The sequence below is a fragment of the Oryzias latipes genome, chromosome 11 (genome assembly GCF_002234675.1).
Source record: "Oryzias latipes chromosome 11, ASM223467v1".
In the NCBI taxonomy this organism is placed as follows: Eukaryota; Metazoa; Chordata; class Actinopteri; order Beloniformes; family Adrianichthyidae; genus Oryzias; species Oryzias latipes.
The window spans coordinates 9328420-9355480 of NC_019869.2; the positions used below are offsets into that span (position 1 = coordinate 9328420).

A 27061-nucleotide genomic window follows, 5' to 3' on the forward strand; every position below is an offset into this window, starting at 1 on the left:
TGATTTTATTGTTTAAAAAACAGATTTAATGTACCGGTCTTCAATTAGTGGTTTAAAGTCCCTCTCTGATCATCTTTTGATCTATTGTAAAGCATTCCCAGTGGTCTTTTAGTTATGATTATGCTGTTGTTAGGCAAATTCTAAAAACCTGTGATGTTATAGGACATAGTTTCTGCAGAGCGGCAGGAGTACATTAGAAATTTGCTCCATTGGAGCAGAGCTACCCTGCCCCCTTTCCCGTCATACATAACCGAGAGCTCTCTGTTTACACACTCTCCTGATAGATCACAGTACCTCAGCCTCCCAACCTAACATTACAGGTGCAAAAAAAATGGTGAGCAATATTAGAGCTATCCAGCCGTACAGTCCTGAGTCAGATGCCCTCTCGGTTGTGGAAAACAAACACTTACATGGATCTATATGTCTACTAGTGGATTCATCAGAATGGAGCAGAGCAGGGAGCTTGCGGCACACCCAGCATATTTTCTGTTTTTCATCTGCTCCTGATTGTCAACGGTTTGAAAAAAGAAATACTCAACCGTGCAATTTTGAACTTAATTTTCTTTTTAAATGTCCTCCATCGTCAGAAAAATGCCACAAGAAGAGTGCATGTTTAGGAGTTGATGAAGACCATTTTTTGGATGAAATTTAGAATAGCCTTATTACAACGATACAAATTAATTTTCAGTGACAATATATTTATAGAAGCCACAAAAATCCACCTATACTCAGCTTTTGTATTTTGATTTGTAAACGAAATGCCATCTGGCTAGGATTTTTAAAGAGGTAAAAAAAAGATATTGTGATGCATACATTTGCTCCCCTTCATATTTCCTTAAAAGTTGATCCGTTTTTATAACTCTCATGTGAGGTTTACTAGAGAAATTGCAACAACAACAAACCACATTAAAAACCAGCTGATCATCTTTAAATCTATTGTAAAAACATTCCAAGTGGTCTTTTAATTTTGATTATACCATTTTTGGACAAAATACAAAAAAGCTTGAGTTGTATTTTAGGACATAGTTTCTGCAGAGCAGCAGGAGTTCATTAGAAATTTGCCTCTACGTTGTGGCTAGGACCGTAGACATGAAGCAAGTCTGCCCCACTTCCCGTCACCCACTTGTTGACTCTCCCGTTAACCTGTAGCCTCAACCTAACATAAGAGTTCTGATCCAGATTCCAGCTCAGACCAGGAAAACAAAGACATTAATTGATCTAGTTAGTCACGAGTTGATGCATCAGAATGCAGAGAGTTTGTGACCCGGATTTTCTACTTCACATCTACAAGCATTTTCAATGGAATTTTTTCATCTGCTCCTGATCTACAGCAATTTGAATAAAAGAATACTCAGAAATGCAATTTTAAGCTTAATATATATGTCAGAAAAAAAGCTACAAGAACATGTTAAAAACACCAACATTTTTCATCTTTAAAAACTATCTTGTATCTTTCCACCAAAACAATTGTAAAGCAACTTTGCAAACGTCTGGATCATTCTATTTCAAGCTTAAGAACCTGCAGGATACTGCGGGTTCCTGCTGTCAGGCGGTCACAGGTGTGCGGTCACTGCTCATTACAGGAAGCAGCGAGGCGCGTCGCAGCCAATCAAAGCTGAGAAGCAGCCCCTGCGAGCAGTAGTTCACCTCTGCCACCACAAGATGGCGCCAAAACACCGCACTTAGAAACCGCGGGTCCCCCGGTCCTCTGCGCTCCCATGCGGCCCCCTGACGGAGTCCGCGTAGTGCAAACTCCAGTAGAGTGGTGTAGCGTCCTCCTCCTCCTCGCCCTCAGCCTTCACTCAACCAGGCGTGTGGCGCGCATCCTCCTAGCTGTTGGAGTTCAGCTCGGACTGTCAGTGCCCAAGCCGGTCGAGCTCTGCAGTAGTAGGTGGTGGTGGAGGGGTGTAGGTTGAGGCGAGGACAGAGATCTATCACTGCGATGGGTCCGGAGGTGGAGAGGTATTCGTGATTGTCCAGTGACCGGTGGCGAAGTTCCTCAGCTCCGCTCGGATCCCCTCTCCAGGACGCATAGGTGAGTCTCCCCTTTGCAGGTAGGATCATGCGCGAGGGGTAAAAGACTGTTGGGGGGAGCTTCGCGCAATTTTCTGTCCTGCCACTGATGGGTGGAGGCTGAAAACATGCAGCCCAACACAGAAACAGCAACAATGTATGTTGTGTGATTGCTTAAACGAGTTATTCTAGAACAAAACAAAAGAGGAAATCCCCATTTCAAAGAAATCAGTTAGGGTACATGTTTTTTTTTTTCTGAACAACCTCAATGGAGCAGTTTTATAAAAGTAAATCTTTCTCCATTAGTTTCTGCTTTCTTTTCTCCTTTGTGTCTTTCTATTTTATTTGCCCGTCTTTCCCAAATATCTTTCATGACTTTCTAACTAATCCATCATGTGTCATATTAACTCTTCAGTAATCTTTCTGTCTGCTCAGAAAAGTTCATCAAATTTCCCTCTGGTTGATTTCTCTATGCTTTTGGATTCTTTTGTGTTGGACTCTTACAATCTCATAATTGAATTTGTGGTCACAGAAATATGTAGCAGGTGTCATGGAAGTCACTAGCACAGGTGAGTTTGCCTTCCACCTTTTACTCCTCGTGACCGATTTGGCATGTACTTGCACATACACTTGTTCACAGACGGAGGGTCAAAACAATCAAGCTCCAGTGATTGTCACAGTGTGTAGAGAGTGGGTTGAGAGTGAAGTGCAGTGGTACGATGCAGACGTGCCTCAGCAATCAGCTGGGACTCTTCTGGTTTTTATTTATGACTTCCAGGCTCTCCGAAGGTATTTGCAGTTTGACGGTAGTTTTCAGATTTCAAAATGGTATATCTCTTATAGTGACAAAGTTTTGAATCGGAACATTTTCAGAGTAATACAGTCAAATATTTGACACAATTATGAATTTTTTTAATGTTCTCTGATCATCTTTTGATCTAATTTAAAAGAGTTCCCAGTGGTCTTTTAATTAAGATTATGTTGTTCTTAGAAAAAAACAAAGAACGGTGTAATTTTTTAAGACATAGTTTCTGCAGAGCAGCAGTGGCTAATTAAAAAATGCCTCTGATATATAGGCGACAAAGACTGTCCCCACTTCCCCTCACCTATGTGTTTACAGGCTCTTCCACTAGCCTACAACCTCTCACCCTTTGTTGCACTTTACTGGTGCAACAAAAATGGCGAGCAACATTGGCGCTATCCAGGCGTTCAGCATTGATCCAGATTCCAGCTCAGACAAACAAAACAAAGACGTACATGGATCTAGTCGTCTACGAGTGGATGCATCAGAATGGAGCGGAGTAGAGCGCTTTCTACAGCGTATTTTCTACATCACAAATACGCTTTTCCCCCCCGCGATTGAACGTTTTAAATAAAGAAAAACTCAGAAAACCAATTTTAATCTTAAGTTTTTTTTTCACACGTCCTCCACCATCAGAAAAATGCCACAAGAACATGTAAAAAACACCGAAAACATGATTTGTCTTTAAAATGCAATAAGAAAAAAATGAAAACAAAAACCCAAATAACAAATCATCAAATTCAAGATTACAGAAAAAAGTTGTCTAAAATAAAATAAATTGTATGTGTTTATTTCTTTTTAAAATGTATTGTTTATTATTTGCTTTTGATCTGAAATTTTTTATTAGTTAAGCTTCATTTCCTGTTTTTTTGTCCATTTTATTGGTGGGAACTACATCATTTGCATTTCAAAAACAGCAATTTTTTGGTTGTTTTTTTTTAACTGTATGTTTCCAGATTTTTTTTGATGAAGTGTGAAGTGAGAATTAATTGTCACCTACAGCAATGTGTAACACATGTGACAGCTGATGCTTAACTGAACCACCGTGGCCGCTTCGGCACACAGCAGCTCTGGGTAGAGAAATGTTCCATATCTCTTTTTATTATTGGTGTCATCTGCTGTCAGCTGGAACAGACAGGCATCTGCTGCTCTTCACACGCACACACTTTAGTGAACATGCACACGCTGACACAAAACAACAGTTCACAATAAAAAATAAAAAAAACTTTTGCCACTCCCACTCATATCTGCTGCGCGTTACAAACCTGCCATGTGGCTCTGTCCACGTCTCTGTAAACACACCGTTCACTGAGCTTCGCTAAAAATAATCACCCACACACCCTTAGAACATGAATTATGGAAGAAGGGGAAGAGGGAGAGAAAGAGACATTCAGGTCAGAATCAGACCCACTTCTAAGAGCTTGACTCCCCGAGGATGGTACTACTAGACCACTGCATGAATATTCAGCTGGTACCATCTAGAACCACAGATCTGCGGTCATCCTGCTTTTTCGGCTAACTGGACCCGAGGCCACCCAGGGGTTCTGCCCTACACATTTATGGGCCGGAAAATCGGTGCCGTACATTTTCAGATTAATTATACATGAGATGCAGTGTTTCCAACACAGCAATAATCCTCCAGCTAAGTCTAGCCAAGTGTCACCGGCTTTACGCTACACTTGTAATATAAAGGCTCACTGCAGTGCGCCTCACACACGTTTTATTCACATATCACCAACTTCAAGTAAACATCAGGATATTTTAGGAGTTTAAAAAGACTTTTATTATCCAGCAGATTGATCCCTCACCCTTACTGCGTATAGCTGTGGGGACTCGGAAGGTTTGCCCGGATACAGCCCCTTCCAAATGTTAAAAACGGGCCCATCAACACCTCTGCAGCCCATTAATTAACACGTTGTCATTTCTACACCCATTGAATATGTGAGGCTTAAATATATTTAATGCTGCTCGTTAATTTGTGTGCACCATAATTGCTGGTATGCTGGCTGATGACAGATTTGACATTTTTTGGCTAAATTAAAACAAGCTTCAAACCTGACGCACAAAGCTGAATATTTATAAAACATCATAAAGTGTCCTAAAGACCCACTCTAAGGAAAGTTGTGTTTTGAACATGTTCTTGTGGCATTTTTCTAAAGACATCCTCAAAGAAAATGAAGCTCAAAATTACATTTCTGAGTATTTCTTTGTTCAAGTTGTTGTGAATCAGGAGCAGACGAAAAAAATGCTATTTAAAAAAGTTATATTTGTACAATGAGTGGGCCACAAGCTCCCTGCTCTACTTAAACAGGGAGCTCCCAGCGATGTGGAAGAGAAAGGGGGGCGGGGTTGCTCCACACCAACAGCTACAACTTATAGGCAAATTTCTAACAAACCTGTACCGCTCTGTAGAAACTACACCATAGAAAATGATAAAGGTTTTTTTGATTTTGGGTAAAAATGGCATTATCCTAGTTAAAAGACCACTGGGAATGCTTTGGGAATGCTCATCAAAAGATGATCAGAGTGAGTCTTTTTCTTTTAACTTGTCCTGTCCAACAGCTGAGCAGACAGATAAGAGCTGAAAACCTCTTGTGTTGGACATATTTTACTGTTACAATAGGGGTGATGAAACGTTTGACACACTAGGTGTATATTTGAATAAACCCCTTTTGTAATTTAGGCTAAACTTTATTCATATTACTCATATCTGTAACAGTTTTTGTTGGACCGGACGGAAAAGAAAAGAAGGGAGGGGGGGTAAAGAGGAGGGGGGGGTAGAACCGTCACGCAGCAAAAAGCAACAAGTTGCTGGATGTTTACAGTCATTACAGTCAGGTACTTACATACTTATGCAGTGTGCCCCGGCACTTATGAGTAAGTCTTTTTCTTGCATTAGATTTAAGTCACTGCACTGGCTCCCAGACCATTTGCCAAATAATTTGACGATTCTGCCTCTCATTGAAGCCACACACCCTGTTATCGTTTGCTTTTTTTTCCACTCACAACTGTAAATTTCCGCCATTTCAAGTTATCTTTACACCTGAAACTTGTCTCGTATTTTCATTGCTTAAATTTAGCTTTTTAAGTTACTTTTAAATATAAAATCAGTGAGTGTATGAATATTAATTTGTTATAAAACATGGTCTTTTACAATTTCAGCTTTTTTGTGCATTTTTAAAAACTGTTCGAAGGAAGTACAAATAAAATCCAATGAATTAATTTTTACTTTAATATCCCTGAAGAGAGTAAAGTTTGCTCTCTGTCCATCCCACAACTATTTAATGCTTAGTTTCGCATTTACTCGCTCTTTAGTGAGGTTAAGACATGAAATATTAATTGGTAAGGTTTAGAAAAACACAGTACTTTGTCTTAAAATAGATCCTCCAGTGTTGCATGTTTCTCATGAGGGCCACACTTTAGACTCAGGATGCAGACAACAGAAAAAGATTACCACCAGAAGAAGAAACAAAAATAAAACCCTCCGTACAATGGAATTGACGTTTTGTGCCCGTTTCACGCTTTGCCACGAGACTGAGCTCATCAAGTAGACTTTAAGGATTCAGAACAGGTGGGCCACGGAAGAGAACAATGTCTTGCCAACATGTTGAACTAATCCTTTAAAAGCCCCGCTCGCCTTCTTGTCGGGCTATATGCGAGGAGATGCAGAAAACGCCTCACAAGAGTCAGCGCGCGTTCAGAAACGGCCGTAAACACCCAGGTGGGTGCAGCAAATTAATAGGGGAGTACAGAAGAGTGTCAGGCTGAGTCTGCGTACACCCACACAGTTCTGAATAGAGGTCCAATAAGCAGAATAAGTGAGCACACCTGCGTGTGCGATGATGGACTTGAAGAGTTTTCACTGCAAAAGCATTAGATATAGTTTCTTTTGTGCACTCAGAATCAATCCAAATCCTGAATTTATTCAAGAACAGCAGGAGCTGCCTTTATTTTTAATGCTTTTAGAGAAATAAAACAATGTAGCGTCTGAAATGCTTTTGTCACAACCAAGTGTCTAATTCTTTCGAAGTTCAATGTAAAATGTGATGAATTATTAATAAGCCATTCTTCATTACCGCGGCAAAAAGCTGTTTCTATTAGATGCTAAGGACATTATAGACTTGGTGGAAACCTGAGTAGCAATCCGATGACATTTCCTGAAGACTCAGCAGAGGGCTTTGAATGTGTGCATGCATTTGTGCTTCTTTGCTTTAATGTGCATCTGCAAAAAAAAAATTCTTGCATTTACATAGGCGTGTGTGTGCATTGGGGTTTTTGATAAACAGCTGAAAGGTCTGGAGGATCATTACTTTCACTTTTTTTGTGCAAAAATCTAAAATGCTGCAAAAGCCAACAAACAAGTAGATGGCAAAGGTCACGGGAAACCGGAAAAAGCCGCATTCGTGTCGGTACTGTATGTTGCACATGTGAGTGTTTGGCCACTTTGTGTAAAGTGGTTTAGGGTTTAAACCTTGACCTGGCAGTTTGAGTGCCGCCTGCCAAGTCGGCTTTAATTCAGCCGTGTCTTTCATGAAAGTACACGCACTGCATTGGATCTGTCTGTCTATCCATCTATTAGGGATACCACAATTCTCGGTTTCAAGCAGAACAGTGTGTTACCCCATTGAACCAAACCCTGAGGAAAGTGAATCGGAGCATCTCCACTACGTTTGCATATGTGTACGCTGAAAGTGTCAAACACATGTTCAGTGTGAAATTGAATATATTCATTTTGTTTTATGACATCACACCAGGCATAGTATAAGCTAAATGGGATGTTTCTTTTTAAATATTTTTTTATTCATTTATTTATTTCAACCTGATAAAAGAAACATAATAACCCAAAGTATAAATGACTATGAAAAGTTTGAAAAAAGGCCTCAGATGAAGTTCGATAACTTATAAAATTTAAGCCTCTTTTTTCTATTCAGTCCCAACTTAAATTAATTCTGACATTATTACAAGAAATAAACACATACATAGAAAACAATAAATTATGGTCAAAAGAAAAAAAGTTATTTAAGATAATACATATGGATGAACCTTGTTAAAGGGCCCTAATATCTATTTATTAAATCACTTTTTTAAATTGCTTTAATATTTTTATAGATTGACAATTTCTAAAGTCTTCCCTGCAGCTATTCCATATCTGGAGATCCAGTGAAGTTTACCATTTGTTTTCACAGCTGGTTTTATATTTGATCCTCTCAGATTGGATTTATTATTGCTAAAATGGAAGAACCTTTGGGTGTTTTTTGGTAATTGTTTATTATTGTTTTGAACATGATTTGAATTATTTTGAAATCAACCAGGTCTTCAAATTTTATTAATTTCAATTTGTTAAACAGTGAGTTAGTCAGCTCTACATATGATGATCTAATAATTATTCTTTGGCTTTCTTTTTTTAAAGAAAAACAATTTACTGTTTTAATTTAATATGTTTCCCCATATCATATAACAGATCATGTGTGGAAGTAAATATTTAAATTTATAAAGAACAGATATTGATTTAGATATTTTAGATTTTCGGCAATGAATATGTTTCTTCCAACTCAACAATTCATCAAATATTACACCACGGAATCCTATTTCAGACACTATTTTAATTTCTCCATCATTAATCATAAAAGTCATAAAAATGTAATGTGAATTTATTCAGATCAATTAATCTCTTACATTTAGTAAGTTCTGGTCTAACTGCATCCATAAACTCTTCCAAATGATCTCCACAACAAAAAAGAGTTGCATCATCCGCAAATATAATTGTTTTCAACAGACCAGAAACTCCACAAATATTTATTTTCAAGATAAATAGTAAGGGCCCTAAAACCAAACCTTGAGGAACACTTAAGTTTCAACCTAACTTTGTCTTCATGGTCACTCAGAATGTAAAAAATGATTTTTTTCCCCCTGAATTTTAGATATTTGTTATTCTATCTGTCTGTCTGTCTATGTAAAGTAGAAGTAGTTAATCTTGTGTCTTTCTTTCTTTCTTTCAGCCCGACACTGTGTTCAGAATGAGTAACATCTATGAGTCTGCAGAGGCCACGCTGGGCTTCATCAGCTCTCCATGTCTGACCAAAGTGGAGCTGCGAGTGGCCTGCCGGGGCATCTCGGATCGTGACGCTCTCTCCAAACCTGACCCGTGCGTGGTGCTGAAGATGCAGTCGCATGGCCAGTGGTTTGAGGTACTGTCATTTAAAGAGAAACTGTGACAGGAGGGGGGAAGAGGCTGCATCTGTACATTTGCCCATCTGTTGAAAATGTCTTTCTCATAATTATTAAATGAAGTGATTATGGTGAGTCAGAGCTGGAAACCAGAAGTTGATCATTCTCAAGTGTTCTTTCTCACACTGATTCATCCACTCTGACACCTTGTAAATTCTAGCTACAACACAAAGAGTGTCCATCACACTGACAGCACTGACGTCTTATTTTCCTAAGGTCTGTAATATAACAAATTATTAAGGGATCATTTTTATAATGTCAGACATTGAGGATGTACACAGGAACATTTCTATTTCAGTCCTCTGAACAGTATTTACTCTGCGGAAATCTGAGTGGAAACCAGATGATATTTCTGACGACTCAGCACAGTTCACCACATGCCTATGTCAAGACGGGCAGACATATGCTTGTGGGATTCATTGCTTTAACCCATTCATGCCGTAAATTTAGCATTCCCTTGAATGGAAAGAAACATTGATATTTATATATTTTTTAAATTGGAAATAAGGTCAGGCATGAAGGGGTTGAACAAAACCCTCAAAATGTCTTCACCATCAGCCATGTAAGTCCTTTTGAGTTTATGAATTGAATCAGAAATCTAACTAGTAATCATTTAAGTTCCCTAAAAAACTGTACAAGATTTTGTAAACATTTTGACTATTCCCTTAGGTGGTAAAGTATGTGAATTACATATTTTTCCACATAAAACTAACATAATATGTGACTACATGTTTTTGGAGGATTAAACAGTAGTTATTAATAATTTTCATCTTTGGAAAGTTTGTCATTTGCAGTCTTTGGACACTATCTATCCAAGTGCCCCAGTCTTATTTTAATGGAAGCTGTTTTTCAATTTGGTTCCAAAGGAAACAGTCGGTACGGTGGCCCTGAAGTGCCAATCACACCAACAACCCAACAAATCGAATCAACACAAAAACACGATAAAGATCACAACAGTAATAAAAAAAAAAACGAAAAATAAATTAGAAACACCATTTCAGAAACCATAACACAATTCTAAAAAAGGAATGGAACAAAAATTAAACATCTCGGAAAACAAAAGTAATATTCAGAAATCAAAATAAAATCTTAAAAAATCCAACGCAATAAGAAACTGGGAAAGGTTAATACTATGGCAGGAGTGGGCAAACTGCGGCCCGCGGGCTAGATCCGGCCCGCCTCCATGTTTGGTCCGGCCCACTGAACAATATCAGAGACCCATGTTTATTTATTTTTTAATCTGGCCACATGATCAAGACGTGACATTTTATTCCCCCCTTCTGCAGTCTGTGCTCCAACCTGAAACCCTCTCAAAATGCTTGTCAAATAGAGCAGAAGACAGTCTGGTCCGGCCCTTCTATCAAATTTTAGCAGATCTAATATCACTTCATGCCTTTTCAAATGACTGTCATCATCCACTCAGCAATGTCCCATATTGTGTCTTTTTCGTTTTTAAACATTTTATTTTGATTCCTGGAAGTTACTTTTGTTTTCATTTTTGTTTCTGGAATTTTGTTCTGATTTCCAAACTATAATGTTGTTGTTTTCTTTTTTTTAAAAACTTTTATATTATCTTTAATGTGCTTTTGCATAGAGTGAATTAATGATGGGATTTGCCCTTCAGGGCCATAGTAAGTCTGGACAAACCATTTTTATTAAACTCATTCTAAGATACACTAGTATTTAAAAAAAGGGGAGAAAATATTGTTTTGGAGTAGGAAGTCTAACTTCTACTCTTGTAACATCGAACGAACAACTTGCATCTGTGTTTTTTTCAAAGGAAAAGTCTTGGAGTGTTCAGGTCTGTCAAATGGATACTTTGATACACCCTTTCAGAGAAATTCAAGGCAAAAGAATAAGAGTGCCTTCATTTTTGGCAAAAGTTTCACCTTAAGGTCCTCCCTAAAGAGGGTAATTCAGCTATGTTCATGAAAAATACATTAGAGCTGCAAAAAAGGAAGAGAAATCACAGAAATAAACAGCTGCGGGAATGAAACTCCATAGCATTGGGAGGAAATAAAAGGAAAGGAAAGTTAAAACAACAACATAAGATTTACAGGAGATAATAGCCTTGTATGTTGTTGAAAAAAAGCAAATAAGGATGAAAAGCAAAATAACATTGAATGCAGAATGTGTACAGAACCACAGAAAATGAAGGGAAACAAAAAAGGAAACAGGCCAATATTTTCATTTTCTTTCTAAGAAAGGTGTATAACATGCTGATCAACCGGTTTAGAGAAATAGATAAAATACTAACTTCCATTGTGGATCACTGCATGTTGCACGCTAAGTGGCCGTCTCACAGATCTGAAAACACACATGAAGGTCCAAATGTGCCACCACCACCACCACCACACAGAAACTGTCAGACTCTAAAAGCCCCCACACCGTCTCACACACTAACAGCTGTTTTCCACTGGGCCCTAAGATCAACCGCTCAGAAAGTAGTGCAGCATTTGGCAACTCCGTATTAGGAGGCTTCACAGAAAGATCTCTGGAAAACCAAACTAGGGAGCTGTTTTTTTACTATCATATCATAATGAGGACACCAGACATTCAAAAAGTTTGCTAAATGTATTTCTAATTTGAAGGAGGAAGTATTACATTAAACCTTTTCAGTCAAGAGCCTTTTAAAACTTTTTTTAACCTATTTTATAATTTATTTGATTAATTTATCTTCAGAACTGTTCTTTTGCACTGCTTGATATCCCTCCAACCCCACCATTTTTATTACATTACAAAGTCAAAAAACCGAAATTGTCCAAAAACTCAGAGTGGTACATTTTGCCATTTTCTTTACTGAAAAATCCAAAAATATTGATTTAAACAGTTTTGACATTTTATAACAAAGATCGAACACGTAGAGACAAAAAAAAGTATACATCCACAAACAAAGCAAAGGTCAAACAAAGCTTAAAATGCCTAAATAAACAGGTGAAGCTCCACTAAGCTATATGCAAAGTTCCAAGGATTTTTCCAAGCTTCACAATTATGCGTCATAACTCTTGTTTTGGTTGTTTTAAATCCAATATTTTGAAGCTTAACCCAGCCATGTCCAAAGTTTGGCCTGTGGGCCAAATGGGCACGCATTCAAATTTTCATCGGCCCGCGGGCTCCTCCTATGAAATTAATGTGACGCCCAGTTCTTTCTTGATTGGCTAAATTCTGTCGTTCAGAGATTGCAGGCTGATTGGTTGACCCTCACACATTTGGACACCCCTGGCTTAAACCTTCCTGTTAGGTTTTGAATGACAACAGTATCAGCGGGGTAGGGGGGTTGGTTTCATACCTGCATTATTGTAAACAGCTAATAGAAATAATGCAACAATGACTTTAGAAGGTTCAGAATTGATTAGCTTTTTCTTGCTTTTTTCAGAAAGGTTAGGTAAAAATGCTAAATATGAGTAAATTAAATATTTGCAATAAGAAAAATAGGCTTGATAAGCCCCTTTTGAGGAGAATTATGAGGACAAATATAATGTCTTCACTACCCATCAAATTTGGTGTCACAGTGGTGTACCTTAAAAAAGAATTGCGGCTGTTTAGTATCTTTGTTTTGTGGCAAAAACCCTAACCCAAAATCTGTGTTAAATCTGTGATTGTGGGAGAGTCTCTTGCAGGCAGTAATTTAAATGGGTTGGATTCCTTTCAAACAGTTGCTGCCGCCAGTGTTCAGCATGTTCTGATGCTGTGGCAGACTTTGGCTTCTGTGTCAAGCAGTCCGAAAGAATGATAGAGATAATCAAATGTGAGATCAATGTTACAGCTATAATCAGATTTCTGTGTAGTCAAACAGCTTGGGAGAATTTCAGGCTGCATTGGGGGGGAAAAAATCAATGTTTGCAGCTGTCAAGCTGATAAGTGTAAAACAATTTTCTAATGGCTATTTGTGGTAATTGCTGCTTTACTGAAGAGACTTTGGAGGCGGCTAATCAATGCACAAAAGCAGTAAGCTTGGTGTTGAATTGGGGCTTTCGTACTTCAGTACTCTTTGGAGCGCTACACATGGAGCCCAATTTAAAGGGAGACTGCAAACAAGTGGTTGAAGTGATAACCAATCTTTTGTATGTGTTTATTTAAGCTACAACTGAACAATGCAAGAATTTCCTTTATAACAAAGCGGGAGGTTTTCTTTTCCATGGTTGAGTTTTAATCTACTGTACATGTGATTTTCATGCCGTTATTTTCCCTGATATTTAAATAACTAAACAACATACAGTACAGACTAAAAGTTTGGACACACCTTCTCATTCAAAGAGTTTCCTTTATTTTCATGACTATGAAAATTGTAGATTCACACTGAAGGCATCAAAACTATGAATTAACACACATGGAATTATATACATGACAAAAAGTGTGAAACAACTGAAAATGTGTTATATTGTAGGTTCTTCATAGTAGCCACCTTTTGCTTTGATTACTGCTTTGCACCCTCTTGGCATTCTCTTGATGAGCTTCCAGAGGTAGTCACCTGAAATGGTCTCCAACAGTCATGAAGGAGTTCCCAGAGATGCTTAGCACTTTTTGGCCCTTTTGCCTTCACTCTGCGGTCCAGCTCACCCCAAACCATCTCGATTGAGTTCAGGTCCGGTGACTGTGGAGGCCAGGTCCTCTGTACAGCCACCCCATCACTCTCCTTCTTGGTCAAATAGCCCTTACACAGCCTGGAGGTGTGTTTGAGGCCATTGTCCTGTTGAAAGATAAATGATGGTCCAACTAAACGCAAACCGGATGGAAAGGCATGCCGCTGGAAGATGCTGTGGTAGCCATGCTGGTTCAGTATGCCTTCAATTTGGAATAAATCCCCAACAGTGTCACCAGCAAAACACCACCACACCACTTCCTCCATGCTTCATGGTGGGAACCAGGGATGTAGAGTCCATCCGTTCACCTTTTCTGCGTCGCACAAAGACACGGTGGTTGGAACCAAAAATCTCCAATTTGGACTCATCAGACCAAAGCAGAGATTTCCACTGGTCTTATGTCCATTCCTTGTGTTCTTTAGCCCAAACAAGTCTCTTCTGCTTGTTGCCTTTCTTTAGCAGTGGTTTACTAGCAGATATTCTACCATGAAGGCCTGATTCACACAGTCTCCTCTTAACAGTTGTTGTAGAGATGTGTCTGCTGCTAGAACTCTGTGTGCCATTGACCTGCTCTCTAATCTGAGCTGCTGTTAACCTGCCATTTCTGAGACTGGTGACTCAAAGTTTTCCCAATTTTTTGGACTGACTGACCTTCACTTCTTAAAGTACTGATGGCCACTTGTTTTTCTGTACTTAGCTGCTTTTTTCTTGCCATAAAACAAATTCTAACAGTCTATTCAGTTGGATTATCAGCTGTGTGTCAACCTGGTGTGTCCAAACCTTTGATCTGTACTGTAAATGTAGTTTAAAAAAAGATTTGAATGTGTTTTAATTTTTTTCATAAGCTGTGCAGACCTCCGGGTTTCGTCTTATAGACCCATGCGAGTTTGTAATTGCAGGTGGACCGTACGGAGGTGATCCGCAGCAGCAGCAGTCCAGTTTTCTCCAAGATCTTCTTGGTGGATTACTACTTTGAGGAGGTTCAGAGGCTTCGGTTTGAGCTGCACGACATCAGCTCTGGCAACAATGGCCTCCGTGATGCTGACTTTTTGGGAGCGATGGAGTGCACCTTAGGACAGGTCAGTGTGACTGACACACACAAAAAACTAGCAAATTGCATGTTTCTTGAGAGAACAAGGTAAATGTTTGGGTGAAAAAATAAGCATGTGTGAGCCTTTAGCAAAACCAAGCCACATGGAACATAGCAATGCCTGTAAATATGGTTTATATTATATACATCTGGACATTTGGAAGATTTATGATGTCAGCATATTCAGGAGACAAATGTGGAAAAACACATTAATATGCATCATTAGGAACAAGCTGTATAGATGCATTATGACTATTAGAGTTTTTGCTTTACTTTGGTTCCTTTCTGTAATCCCCGAACCTATTTAAAGTCCCACTTCAATCATCTTTTGATCCATTGTAAAAGTGTTCCCAGAGGTCTTTTTGATTACGATTACGCTGTTTTTAGTCAAAATCAAAAAACCTGTGTCGCTTTCCAGGACATAGTTTCTGCAAAGCGAGGGGACTTCATTAGACATTCACCTCTGAGATGTGCGGGGGGCATGTATGTGTGGCGTAAGCCCGCCCCCCTTCCCCTCCCCATTCTGGAATGGAGCAGGGAGATTGTGGCCTGCCCAGTGTCTTTCTACATTTTTTTTAAACTTCATTTTTTTGTCTTCTCCAGATTTACAATGATACGGATAAAGGAATACTTAGAAATGCAATTTTGAGCTTAAATGTCTTCATATATGTCCTCCATCATCGGGAAAAATGCCACAAGAACATTTTAGAAACACCAAAAACACACTGTAAGTGGGTTTTCATCAACCCCTCCAAAACAAAATAAAAAATACAAAAAAATTTATTTTACGTATGAATAATAATATGTTTTCAAAATGCCTTTAACCCTTGTGCTATCCTATGTGGTCAAGATGACCATTGGCTTGTTATCCCTACCATGACAAAGGTGGATAAAGGTGGAAAGATTTCATGTAATCCATGGACAACAGTGAAGATCACAAATCATTGAAGAAATTAGGTTCAGAGCACTGTCTAGTGGGTCTAGATGACCCCACTCCCAATGTCAAAGTACCTAGGATAGCACAAGGGTTATCCATTTGGTTGAGTGGGCAATTGAAGGGTTAAGGTAGCTCTTGTGCATCTGAGTTTTATATTTTAATAAAATTGAATCACAATGAACTACACAATTGGGTAAAGACTCCTTTTCAAAAATAGCCAGTAGTTAGATAATATGTAGTTTAATTAGTGCAAGGAGGCAGCTTCAGCTGTGGATCTGCAGATTTAAGGTCAGCTCCTGCCACTGTCTGCATTTGCACTTTCAGTGTCCTTGAGTTTGTATTTACATAAAGCCTCCAGGCTCCCTCAGATTGTTTTCACTGCATTCATAAGTAAATAAGCCAGTTGGCCACAAAGTCACACATAATGAGCTTATGACTGATTGTTATCAATCTAAATAATTTTTATCATTTTTTCCTATTCAGTTAAAACTATGTGGGTATGATGTTCATTAAAGACCCACTTTGACCATCTTTTGATCCATCGTAAAAGAATTCCCGGTGGTCGTTTAGTTATGATGATGCTGTTTTTAGCCAAAATCATAAAACTTGCATTGTTTTTTAAGACATTTTTTCTTCAGTTGTGGGCAGAGCCATTGGCTCAGAGGAACCCTCCTAACGAGACCCATCACTGAGCTATCCGTTTACACTCTAGCTTCCAGCCCCTCACAAGCCCAAACTAACATTACCGATGCAACAAAAACAGCAAGCAATATTGGAGCTATCCAGACGTACAGTTTTGATCCATATACTTGCTGAGATGAGGAAAACTAAGACGTACATGGATCAATTTTCTGCAAGTCGATGCATCAGAATGGAGCAGAGCAGGGAGCTTGTGGCCCGTCCAGCGTATCTTCTACGTCAAAAATAAGCTCTTTTACAAACTGCACTTTTTTCTCTGCTGCTGATTCACAACAATTTGAATAAAGAAATACTCAATATATGTCCTCCATCATCAGAAAACTGTCACAAAAAAAACACCAAATAATTCATTTTCATTGGAATGGGTGTTTTTTTTTTCTTGAAGAACTGCTCAGGGGGTTTTGGCAGAGATTTTAATGGCAGATGCTCTTCCTGACACAACCCTATATTTAATCCGGGCTGGGGACCGGCACAGGGGGACCCAGACTTGGGCCCCTTGTGGCTACATAGTAATGCAGTGGCGTAAAGTAGAGGTCTTAGTAAAAATTGATTTGAAGAGATGATATGTCGTGATATTTCATTTGGTAATACTTGTATGGATTTAAAATGCACACAGGACAATATTTAGACATCCTTTAGCATCTGATTTTTGTTTTCCACTTCAATCCCGATGGCTCTTTGGCAGCAACAGCACACTGAGCCCCTTTGAGCAGCTATACACCACACAAAACAACACAATTTCCCAAAATCGGTTTAGGTTAAATGCTTAATGTTCAGTCAGGCTTGCAATTTTTGTTATGAGAGATGTTCTGCTTGATTTTGCTTAGGGTGAGTACTGAGTGGTGTACCCATGGGTACCTGTGCCACGTTGCTGCCAGTACCATATAAAAACGTGGATTGTGGTGTTTTGTAGTGGGCTCCAGATGAGAACGAGTGAAGCAGTGCGATAGCAGGGCGATACACATCGTCTGGTGAAACGCATGTAGCGATACATTTCGTATTGCCAGAATCTTGCCAATACACACCCCTAACATGAAGGGTCTTCCCAGAGGATCCACACTAGGTCTTAATGAGAAATAGAGACATTTGTGTTTATACATACAGGACACAACACATTGATTTCATTAAGTGTGAAGTTTTTCAAACACAGTTTGATTAATTGCAATTAAAGTTAGTAAAGTTGTTAGCGTTTTAATTGTGGTCATACGAAAATGAAAGTATGAACTTGTGACTTTATTGCTGTTGAATTGCATGAACTTACATAGATCTATAAACACTACTATGTAGCAACTCCATCACCAAAAAAGAATAGAAACAGACAAAAATGACTTGATTTGTACATCACAATATTAAATAAAACAATGGCCTTTTTGCACGTTTGAGTTAAGACTTTCTCTCTGTCTTTGCTGGTCTTACTGTATACTTCAGATCGTCTCACAAAGGAAGCTGACCAAAGCTCTGCTCAAGCAGGGAAACACCTCTGGAAAGTCCTCCATAATGGTACGACGCTTGTTCCAGAGTCCATAACCTGCATGTGCATCAATCACATACACTTTTTTCTGCACACTCAGAGAGTCTGTTCTGTTCATTTCCATCTAATTTTTCCTCACCTCCTTCTGATGCTGGTTTCTCCTCCTGTTGCACCCCCCCTTACTCTCTCCATCTTTTTTCCGCTCCTCCTCAATAAGGTGACAGCAGAGGAGTTGTCTGGAAATGACGATTACGTCGAGCTCTCATTCAGCGCTCGGAAGCTGGACGACAAGGTTTGTGCGACTGCCTGTGTTCATCAATTCAAATTTGAGATTTCTTTTAAGATAATAAGATGTAATAAAATGTGTAGAACAGGCCTTTCTGGTTGTGCGATCCGATGAAGTAGCAGCTAACATAATACTTATTGTACAATCCGACCTTAGAGGAGGCCCGCTGAGATAGGTGGGCACCCCTCCTCCACAATAACCCCATTTAATCTTGAGAACCCTGCCACAATAACAGATAACCATATTAATTTTTAGCTCTCATGCACATGGCCATGGATGACTAATCCAAACAAGTTGTGCCCAAAGGGAGTTGTGGAAAGCTGCAGGGAGGTGGTGGATAAATTGGAAAGAACAGGAGAGATGGATAGATGAAACAAAATAAAAAGGGGCGGGAAAAGAGGTCAAATAACAATTCAGGGAGTGCGTGAATGATCTATGGGGTAAAATAACATATCTGGGTAAACGCTGTAATGTTTTCTCTCTAAAGGATTTCTTCAGTAAATCGGATCCTTTTCTGGAGATTTTTAGAGTAAATGATGACGGGACAGAGTCGCTCGTGCACAGAACTGAGGTAATCCCCCCACACACACACACACACACTTATTATCACTAACTTTTTATATTAACGTGTGATTGAATGTGTGCAGACGGTCATGAACAACCTGAGCCCCGTGTGGAAATCCTTCAAAGTTTCCTTGAACACATTGTGCAGTGGAGACCACGACAGGGAGTTAAAGGTGAGTTAAATGCAACAGCTGATGTGAAAATGATGCCGGTGACATTTGATATACTGTTAATCTGTTATAAACCTTGGCCGCAGGTCCATCAATTTAGCAACCCCCTTAAGGAGACTCCAGGCTTGTTAACAAGAATGAAGCCAAGTGGCACCGACATGCCTGTTGTTTCCTTGCCAGAAATTGTGTGATTTAAGCAGCTCCCCAGCTCGATGAATATGAAAATAATCTTCCCTTCAAAGCAGCCACAAGCTGTTAGTTACTACATAAGTGATTTCGGGTTGTTGTTTTGACAGTTTGGGATGAAGTCCAAGGCTGAGAAAATATTAAGTACCGTATCTGAGCATTAAAAAAAAAGAGCAGAGCAAAGGTACAAACTTTTCTCCAAAGAAATCTTGATTGATTGGGCTAAAAATCCACCTTTTTTTGTGTACTGAAGAATAATTAAAAATCAAATCATACCGACTGACTCAAATGGGAGATTTTTTCATGATAAAGGAATTTGGTGTCTATCAGCAGAAAGTTGATTTGATTGATTTACGCGTTTGTTTCAAATAATCAAAAAATAATAAAGAAGACAAATAAAATACATCTATACATCAACCTAAAAATGATTAGTCCTGATTCGAGGAAGAAAAAAAAGTACTAGATACATCTCCATAAATATACAGCCACATAAATGATACAACATTTCTTCTAATTATGAATACAAATAATACACATGTTTTTGGGGAAAAAAAATAACCTTTGTTTTTTCCTAGGGCATAGCCTCAGAGTTGTGGGCACGACTGTTGAGCTTATTTCCCATCACCCATTTGTCTACCCTTTGTCCCACTAGGTTACAGCCACTCACAACCCCAAGCTAATGTTAGCAAAACAACAAAAATGGCGAGCAATAATGGAGCCAATGAGTTATATCACTAGAGGAGACACGCCCGTTTTAGAAGCCTCGCCGACGGTGGCAGAGCGCGACGCCATCTTGGTGAGGTCGACGACGCCCACATGACAGTGATTTCTATTGATTTTAGAGGTGTCTAAGTAGCTTTTATATACTTTATATATTTTTACATTTATATATATTTACACATATATGTAAATATATTATATTTATATATATAATATATATACAGATACATCATTTGTTGTTGTTAAAGAAGAGAAACAGTCAGCCTTTAAAGCTCAAACTTTAATGAAAATGCTTTGTTGCAGGACTTCTTATGAAAAAAATTAATTAAAAAAATTATTACAAAGAATTTACAAAAAAATAATTTGTAAACATTTAGGAGTTTTAGACCTCTTTGACATGTAATTTAAATTATTTAGTAAAACCCAACAATAAGTCAATAATAATAATAATAATAATAATAAATCAATAGTAAGTCAATATAAACAATAAATAATAACAATACATAAATAATAAGTCAATAAAAAATAAAAAATAAGTCTATTAATATCATTATTAATAATAACAACAACAACAACAACAACAACAATAATAATAATAATAATAAAATAAATATTCAAAAGAAGTCCAAAATTGAACAATAGATTTACCCTAAAAAAAACAACAACAACAAAGAAAAACAATAGATTTATACCGATCCATGCGAGTGATCAATTTGTGTAACACAGATGTTATGGTGTCGGGTTTCAGGCAAACAGTCTGGCCTCTTATCTAAATGTGTTTCCACAAATCTTTTGAACATAGCCAGACTTTATTGTTAGTTGGTACCACAGTGATCCATCTGGGCTAGCTCTTTTTATTGCTAAGATCCACTTTTTCCTTAAGTCTGAATCCATTGGAAACCTGCAAGAAAAGTTCAGTCACTGAGCCAGAAATGTATAAATCTATATTACTAAAGTAGCCTAGTATGCTGTATACAAGTTTAGTAAAATAAAATGTACATTTATGTCGACAGCAAATTATACGTACATCATGCAGCATGTTGATAACAGCCCTGCAGCATCATGCATGTCAACATGTGTATGATTAATGAAGCCCCTGCAGCATTAAAAGAAAAAAATTATAGTACTTACCTGTGAAATGATATACCTTCCTCCTTCATGGAATCAGTTCTCTTGAAACCCGCACAATGAACTGGTATTATGCAAAAAATGTGTTCACATTAATGCACTGCAGTAGTAACTTCACCTCACCAAGATGGCGGTGCTCTCCTCCCATGAGGAACCACGTGATGTCTCCTCTAGTGATATAACTCATTGAATGGAGCTATCCAGCCGTACAATTTTGATGTCAGATCGGAATGGAGAGGAGCACGGAGCTGGCGGCCCGCTGTCTGTAGTGTGTATATCAACCAAGGTTTTTTTAAAGCACATTTTGTATTCTGCTGCTGATTCTCGATTCAAATAAAAAAATACTTAGAAATGCAATTTTAATCTTAATGTTACTTTATATATGTCCTCCATCGTTGGAAAAAATCCTACAACTACATGTTAAAAACACCAAAACCATGATTTTCATTGGAGTGGGTCTTTAACTTTTTTACTTATTTTTTTACATATCACATGTATCAAATGGTTTGCTTTATGATTGTCACCAAGGAACTTATTAAAATGTAATTTAAAAAATTGTTCTTTTGTGTGCCACCGGTAATAAATGATCATAAACATGGATATTGTTTACTATAAAAGCCTTAAGAATAGCATGATATAGGCCCTTCAAAAGCTTTAGCCCTTCAACACTGTAGATGTCACCGGCGACACCTAAATAACACACGCTCTTTGACATACTGTAACTCTTCGACCGTTCCCGTGATCAACGTGAATCAGCAGGTTCTTCTCCATTTTTAGAATTTGCAGATCTATGTTAACTGCATAAACGGTTGAAGAGTTACGATAGTTGAATGAAAGTAGGGTTAAACTGTTTATGACATTTTACCAAATTAAAAATGCATTTCAACTCATGTTCCTCTTTAAGTAAAAGTTATTTTCAAAGATAAGGATCTGAACCTTTTTAATTTCGTTAGCACCTACACGCATTAATGAAAATAATTTCTACAAATCGATAAAAAAAAACACTCATAATTAGTTCCTTGGTTTTTCTTTTGAAACCATGTAGGTGTTGTCTCCTGATATGTTGTCTAAAGATCTTTAACTGTCACCTTCACTGGCCAGATTGGATCTACCTGCATGCGTGTTTGGTGTGTGTGTATGCTAGGCTTCAAATCAGCTGTGAACAGTTATCCCTCTCATGAATAAACATGAACTTGTTCATTAAATATTCAGAGGCTTCTTAACTCTGTATGGCTCCTAACAGCGGGAGAAAGGGCTTGCACTCTCCCAATCGCACACTCACGACTCTACGGACTATCGTTTGCAGAACTACAACCTATGCTAGCCAGCAAGGCTGTGGTGAGAAATGAAAGGGCAGGGATTTTTCTGCAGGCTGGAACTTTCTTTTACCTGGGTCTTTACTGACCAATGAATAAATGCATAACCTTCCTCTGCAGAGTATAGCAGCTTTTTTCCTATTGTACTTCTCCTTGCTCATATCTCCACCTCTCCCCCTTTTCCTCCCCTCCCTTGGTCTCTCACTCTCTGTCAGTTAGTATTCAGTGAATGGAACAGAGCTTCTTCATTTTTTCATTAGTCTCTAGCACACCTCTCAGCAACTTGAAGTGGAGGCAAGGCTTCCAAAGTAAGCACCTGCTTCCTCATGCTCAGGAATCACTATTAAAAGCACAAATGACAGGGACATAAAGGGCAGGGTGCATCGGGTGGAGCACAAGTCGGAGACAGGAAATGAGGAGATTGTTGCTGGTCCTTTATTTTAGTCAGGTGCCATTGGATTGGTTTAAAGTATAGAACAGGCAAGACTTTTCTGAGCATTACTGTTCACTTTTCAGGAATGTTCATGTCCACGTGTCGCTCCTTTGAGGTAATTGGTTGTTTTTTCACAGGCCATTAAAGTTTGGCCTGCTGACCCCAATTTGAATTAAGTCATTTATCATCACAAGTAGCACCTTAGAGATAAACCAAGGATTACGGCTAAACGCTGACACACGCTCATAAAGCTGTCTCTTAAACTGTGTCCCTCTCAGCGTCTTCAGATTAATATTTCACTGCTCCATTGCCCCCCCACCAACACCACTCTATCAATCATTCACCATGGCATTTCTCTCCTTGTTTGCGAGTAAAAGTGTGTGTGTGTTGGGGTGACCATGTTGTATCTATGCTATCTAACTGAGTGCATTTGTCTGTGTCTGCAACAGTGTACAGTTTGGGACTGGGACTCCAATGGAAAACATGACTTTATTGGAGAGTTTCAGACCACTTATAAAGAGACGATGAAGGCAGAGCAGGAGGGCAAGCAGGTAATTAAAAAAAACAAGCCGTGAGTTTTTACGTGCCTTTCGAAGGAGTGGGCCAAAAAAAATTTCCAGGTTAATGCTGCTGTTTAAAGGTGTGCGTTTGGTTTTATAATCCAGATCCAATGGGAATGCATCAACCCTAAATATCAAATGAAGAAAAAGAATTACAGAAACTCTGGGACTGTCATTCTCAACCACTGCAAGGTGATGTTACACACAGGCCACCCAAGCATTCACATCCTTTCTCTTTGGTAGCATTATTAGATCTGCCTCTTAACTGTCCAAAAGACATGTTGGTGTCTTTACATTTTCACACACGCATTTACTGGTGATTGACATCTATTCATCTATATATGCATGCCTTTAACATGAAAAATCAGTTTTTTAGCTTTTAAGTGTATTATTATGTTCATTCCTCACTATAAACAACCTTAAAGTGGTATTTTGATCTTCCATCAACCGTTTAAATAGAGCCCAACATTTCAAAAGAGCCCTAAAATAAGAACAGAAACAATTCTATATTTCACATTGGATGTGTCTTTGATTGTGTTTCCCCCCACGATACACAGATATTTTTTATTTTTATCTTTCCTTTGTCATATAAAAAATGATACGTGATGATGAGGGTCCTTTCCCCCTGAGGACTAGCTACACAGATGGCATATTTAAGGCCATGATGGTATCCCTCCATGTGTCACTATGTGTTCATTTTGTTATTGCACTTCTAGTAAAATACCAGCAAGTTCTTATCATTGTCTGAGACAATGATTCATAGACAACCCAAACTGACTTCCAATGCCCTTTTCTTGACAGATCATTAAGATGTATTCTTTTTTGGATTACATCATGGGAGGCTGTCAGATTCAGTTTACAGTAAATATGACACTAAAATTAAAATTACTATACATTTGCATCAGATTACCGTTGTCTCATCGTTCCCACTTTGCTGAAACGGTTTCAATTTCTTTTCGCATTTTAGGTGGCAATAGACTTTACAGCATCCAACGGGGATCCGAGGAACAGCTGCTCCCTCCACTACATCCATCCCTACCAGCCCAATGAGTACCTCAAAGCTCTAGTGGCTGTTGGAGAGATCTGCCAAGACTATGACAGGTAGAGAGCACTCCATCAATCATCATTCACCTCATGCTGACATACAATCTAAAAGAACAGAGATGCATGCACGGTTTTTCTCCTTGAGGATCAAATCGTGTCTCCTAGAGATGATTTAGTATGTATGCGTAATATGTGAAATAAAGTTATTCAGATGTCAGGCTTGTGTCCATCATTTTTCTTTCCTTTGCTGCCTTGTTTTCCAATTAGTCATGTCTCTCTTCATTTCTTCAGTGATAAAATGTTCCCTGCATTTGGTTTTGGAGCTCTGATTCCACCTGACTTCAAGGTAGGACATTTGAGGGTGTCTTTGCTGGAGCGGGGGGGGGGGGGGGGGGGGGGGGGGTTCTAGTTGCTTGGGATTAAAGTTTCAGGCATCCTTTGGAGTCAGTTGTATTAGAACAACATGAAAGCAAAATCTGTCACCTTTTAAAACTGGGATTGACATGTTTTTCTGTATGTCGTGGCTACTGATGATGTTTTCTGCCTTGCTTTAAGGTTTCGCATGACTTTGCTGTGAACTTCGATGAGGACAATCCTGAATGTGCAGGTGAGTGCCTAAGACTGACACGAGATAGAACCAGACAGCTCTGTAGTGCGTGCGTCTCATCTATACCTGACCTTCAGCCTCATATTTCTACTGTTCCACCTTTCCTAAACCCCCTCTTTCCTCCTCTCACACACACAAAAGCACACGCAGGCCTACTTAAACATACACTAAATGCAGCGGGGAGATTGTCACAATGCTGCAGGATGTATTTGAGGCTGCACAACACAGAGAGAAACAACACTAATCTCCACGTGTGAAATAGGCTTCTGTGCTCTCCTCCCAACATAGCTTCACTGCCTGCCGTGAAGGTGCATGTGCGTTGGATTGTGTTTGTGTGTGGCATGAGGCAATGCATTTTAAAAATGCCCAGTCACCTTGGAGTAAAATTACATGTAGAGTGTCTGATTTATTGTAGCAAGTTTCTCTGGAAGCACAAGAACTTTGACATTGTGAGGTCAGTGCTGCAATGTGGGCCGACAGAGATAAATAAGCAAGTAAAGACCCTGCGGTGGTGTGGGTTGCAGGGATCCAAGGTGTGGTGGAGGCCTACCAAAATTGTCTCCCTAAGATCCAACTGTACGGGCCGACTAACATTGCCCCAATCATCCAGAAAGTGGCCTCCTCCGCCTCTGAGGAGATGCACACCAAAGAGGCCATGGTGAGTGAGAAAATGGAAGAAAAACACTCTTCTTTACTGTTGTCGTGACTTTTGGTGTTTGTTCTGGCAGACAGACGTAAAAAAAGACAAGAAACAATGTCGCAAAACAAAAGGTGAGATGTCGCAGGAAGGAAAAGATGAGCAAAAAACAATAACATTGAAAGAAACAAGTCCTAAACTTGAGACATTTTAACCCACATTTAAGACACTGCTGTCTTTATGCCTGCTCCTCTCCAGCTCCTGTGGATTAGATCAAGCTTGATTTAAAGACCCACTCCAATGAAAATCATGTTTTTCTGTTTATATAATATTTACATATGAAGAAAATTAAGCTTAAAACTAAATTTCTGAGTTTTTTCTTTATTCAGATCATTGTGTATCAGGAGCAGTTTGAAAAAGCTTGTAGTTGTTGCATACAAACTACAATCAGTAGGCCACCAACTCTCTGCTTAGACATCTGGCTTAAAGCCATAGATAGCTCCATTACAGTGATCCCTCGCTATAACACGGTTTACTTTTCACGGTTTCGCTACTTCACGGATTTGCAGCGTGCATTGTGTTCTGCATTCTGATTGGCTAAAAAGCCACTCTGCTTCTTCTCTACCTGTGCGTCAATAACGTTGCAGTTTAATATGTACACGTACATAAAACAGCTTGCCAAATTTACATTATGTACTTGCAAATTCTCTTGATGTTGGCATGTCGGTGTATAAGGATGTTTTGCGAAGAAGAAAAAAGAGCAACACCAACTGCCGATCACTATGTTCTTCTCCCGAACAAACACACCTGCAGCTGCACCGCGGGCTTTAAAAGAAGAAAAATCTGCAGAGCGGAGTCAGGATGCAGCGGCTCAGTCTGAATTTAGAGCAGTTAAATACACCCGAGTCACTATTTGTCCGACTGTACTTTGTATTTTTTCATAATCATCATTTTATATTTTCTCCCGTTTAATCCAATTACTCGGGTCGCGGTGGGCGAATCTCCGCGATTTGAAGCCTTCTGTTCACATTGATAATAAAAATTATTATTTGACAGTACAGAACAGAAGTTATTTGTTAAAAAACGTTTCTAAAGTACTTTGATTTGTGAAACAAATGTTTGAGCCTATAAAATGATTTGTTCTTTCTTTTCAATGAATAATAGAGGATTTAATTGTATCATAATTGTAAAAAAATAGAGGTTTCTACTTCACGGTTTTTGACTATCACGGGCTCTTTCTGGAACGTAACCCCCGCGAAAAACAAGGGTTTACTGTATTGCTCACCATTTTTGTTGCACCGCTATTGTTAACTTGGGATTGTGAGGTGTGAGGTGTAAGCTAGCAGAAAAGATTGTAAACAAAGAGATGATGGGAAGTGTTGGCAGGCTCACACCACGCCAACAGTCCCACCCATCAATTTCTAATGAACTACACCAGCTCAGCAGAAACTATGTCCTAGGAAACGACACAGGGTTTTTAATTTTGGGTGTAATCATAATTAGACCCAAGCAGACCCCAGTCTGGGACCAGGAACTGCTCTCTGAAACATCTTCGGAGGTGGTCATAGTTTGTTTCCAATCATCCAG

The 27061-nt window shown here is 38.9% G+C and overlaps 1 protein-coding gene across 3 annotated transcripts in view; it reads left to right on the plus strand.

Moving 5' to 3' along the window:
• The first annotated feature begins 1648 nt into the window (after positions 1 to 1648).
• LOC101171755 (copine-4) overlaps positions 1649 to 27061 on the plus strand; it is a 31821-nt gene continuing 6408 nt past the window's right edge. The window contains exons 1-15 of one of the 3 annotated variants that reach the window (XM_023960051.1): positions 1660 to 2035; positions 8815 to 9003; positions 14526 to 14705; positions 17781 to 17852; positions 18041 to 18115; positions 18597 to 18680; positions 18757 to 18846; positions 23076 to 23177; positions 23292 to 23378; positions 23988 to 24047; positions 24154 to 24287; positions 24522 to 24576; positions 24786 to 24837; positions 25362 to 25495; positions 25566 to 25608. In XM_023960051.1, coding sequence (XP_023815819.1) covers positions 8833 to 9003; positions 14526 to 14705; positions 17781 to 17852; positions 18041 to 18115; positions 18597 to 18680; positions 18757 to 18846; positions 23076 to 23177; positions 23292 to 23378; positions 23988 to 24047; positions 24154 to 24287; positions 24522 to 24576; positions 24786 to 24837; positions 25362 to 25495; positions 25566 to 25608 — 1339 coding nt within the window. In that variant the 5' untranslated portion in view covers positions 1660 to 2035; positions 8815 to 8832. Of the gene's footprint in view, positions 2036 to 8814; positions 9004 to 14525; positions 14706 to 17780; positions 17853 to 18040; positions 18116 to 18596; positions 18681 to 18756; positions 18847 to 23075; positions 23178 to 23291; positions 23379 to 23987; positions 24048 to 24153; positions 24288 to 24521; positions 24577 to 24785; positions 24838 to 25361; positions 25496 to 25565; positions 25609 to 27061 lie in introns of all 3 variants that reach the window. The other 2 variants (XM_023960054.1, XM_023960053.1) reach the window with 2 other exon arrangements.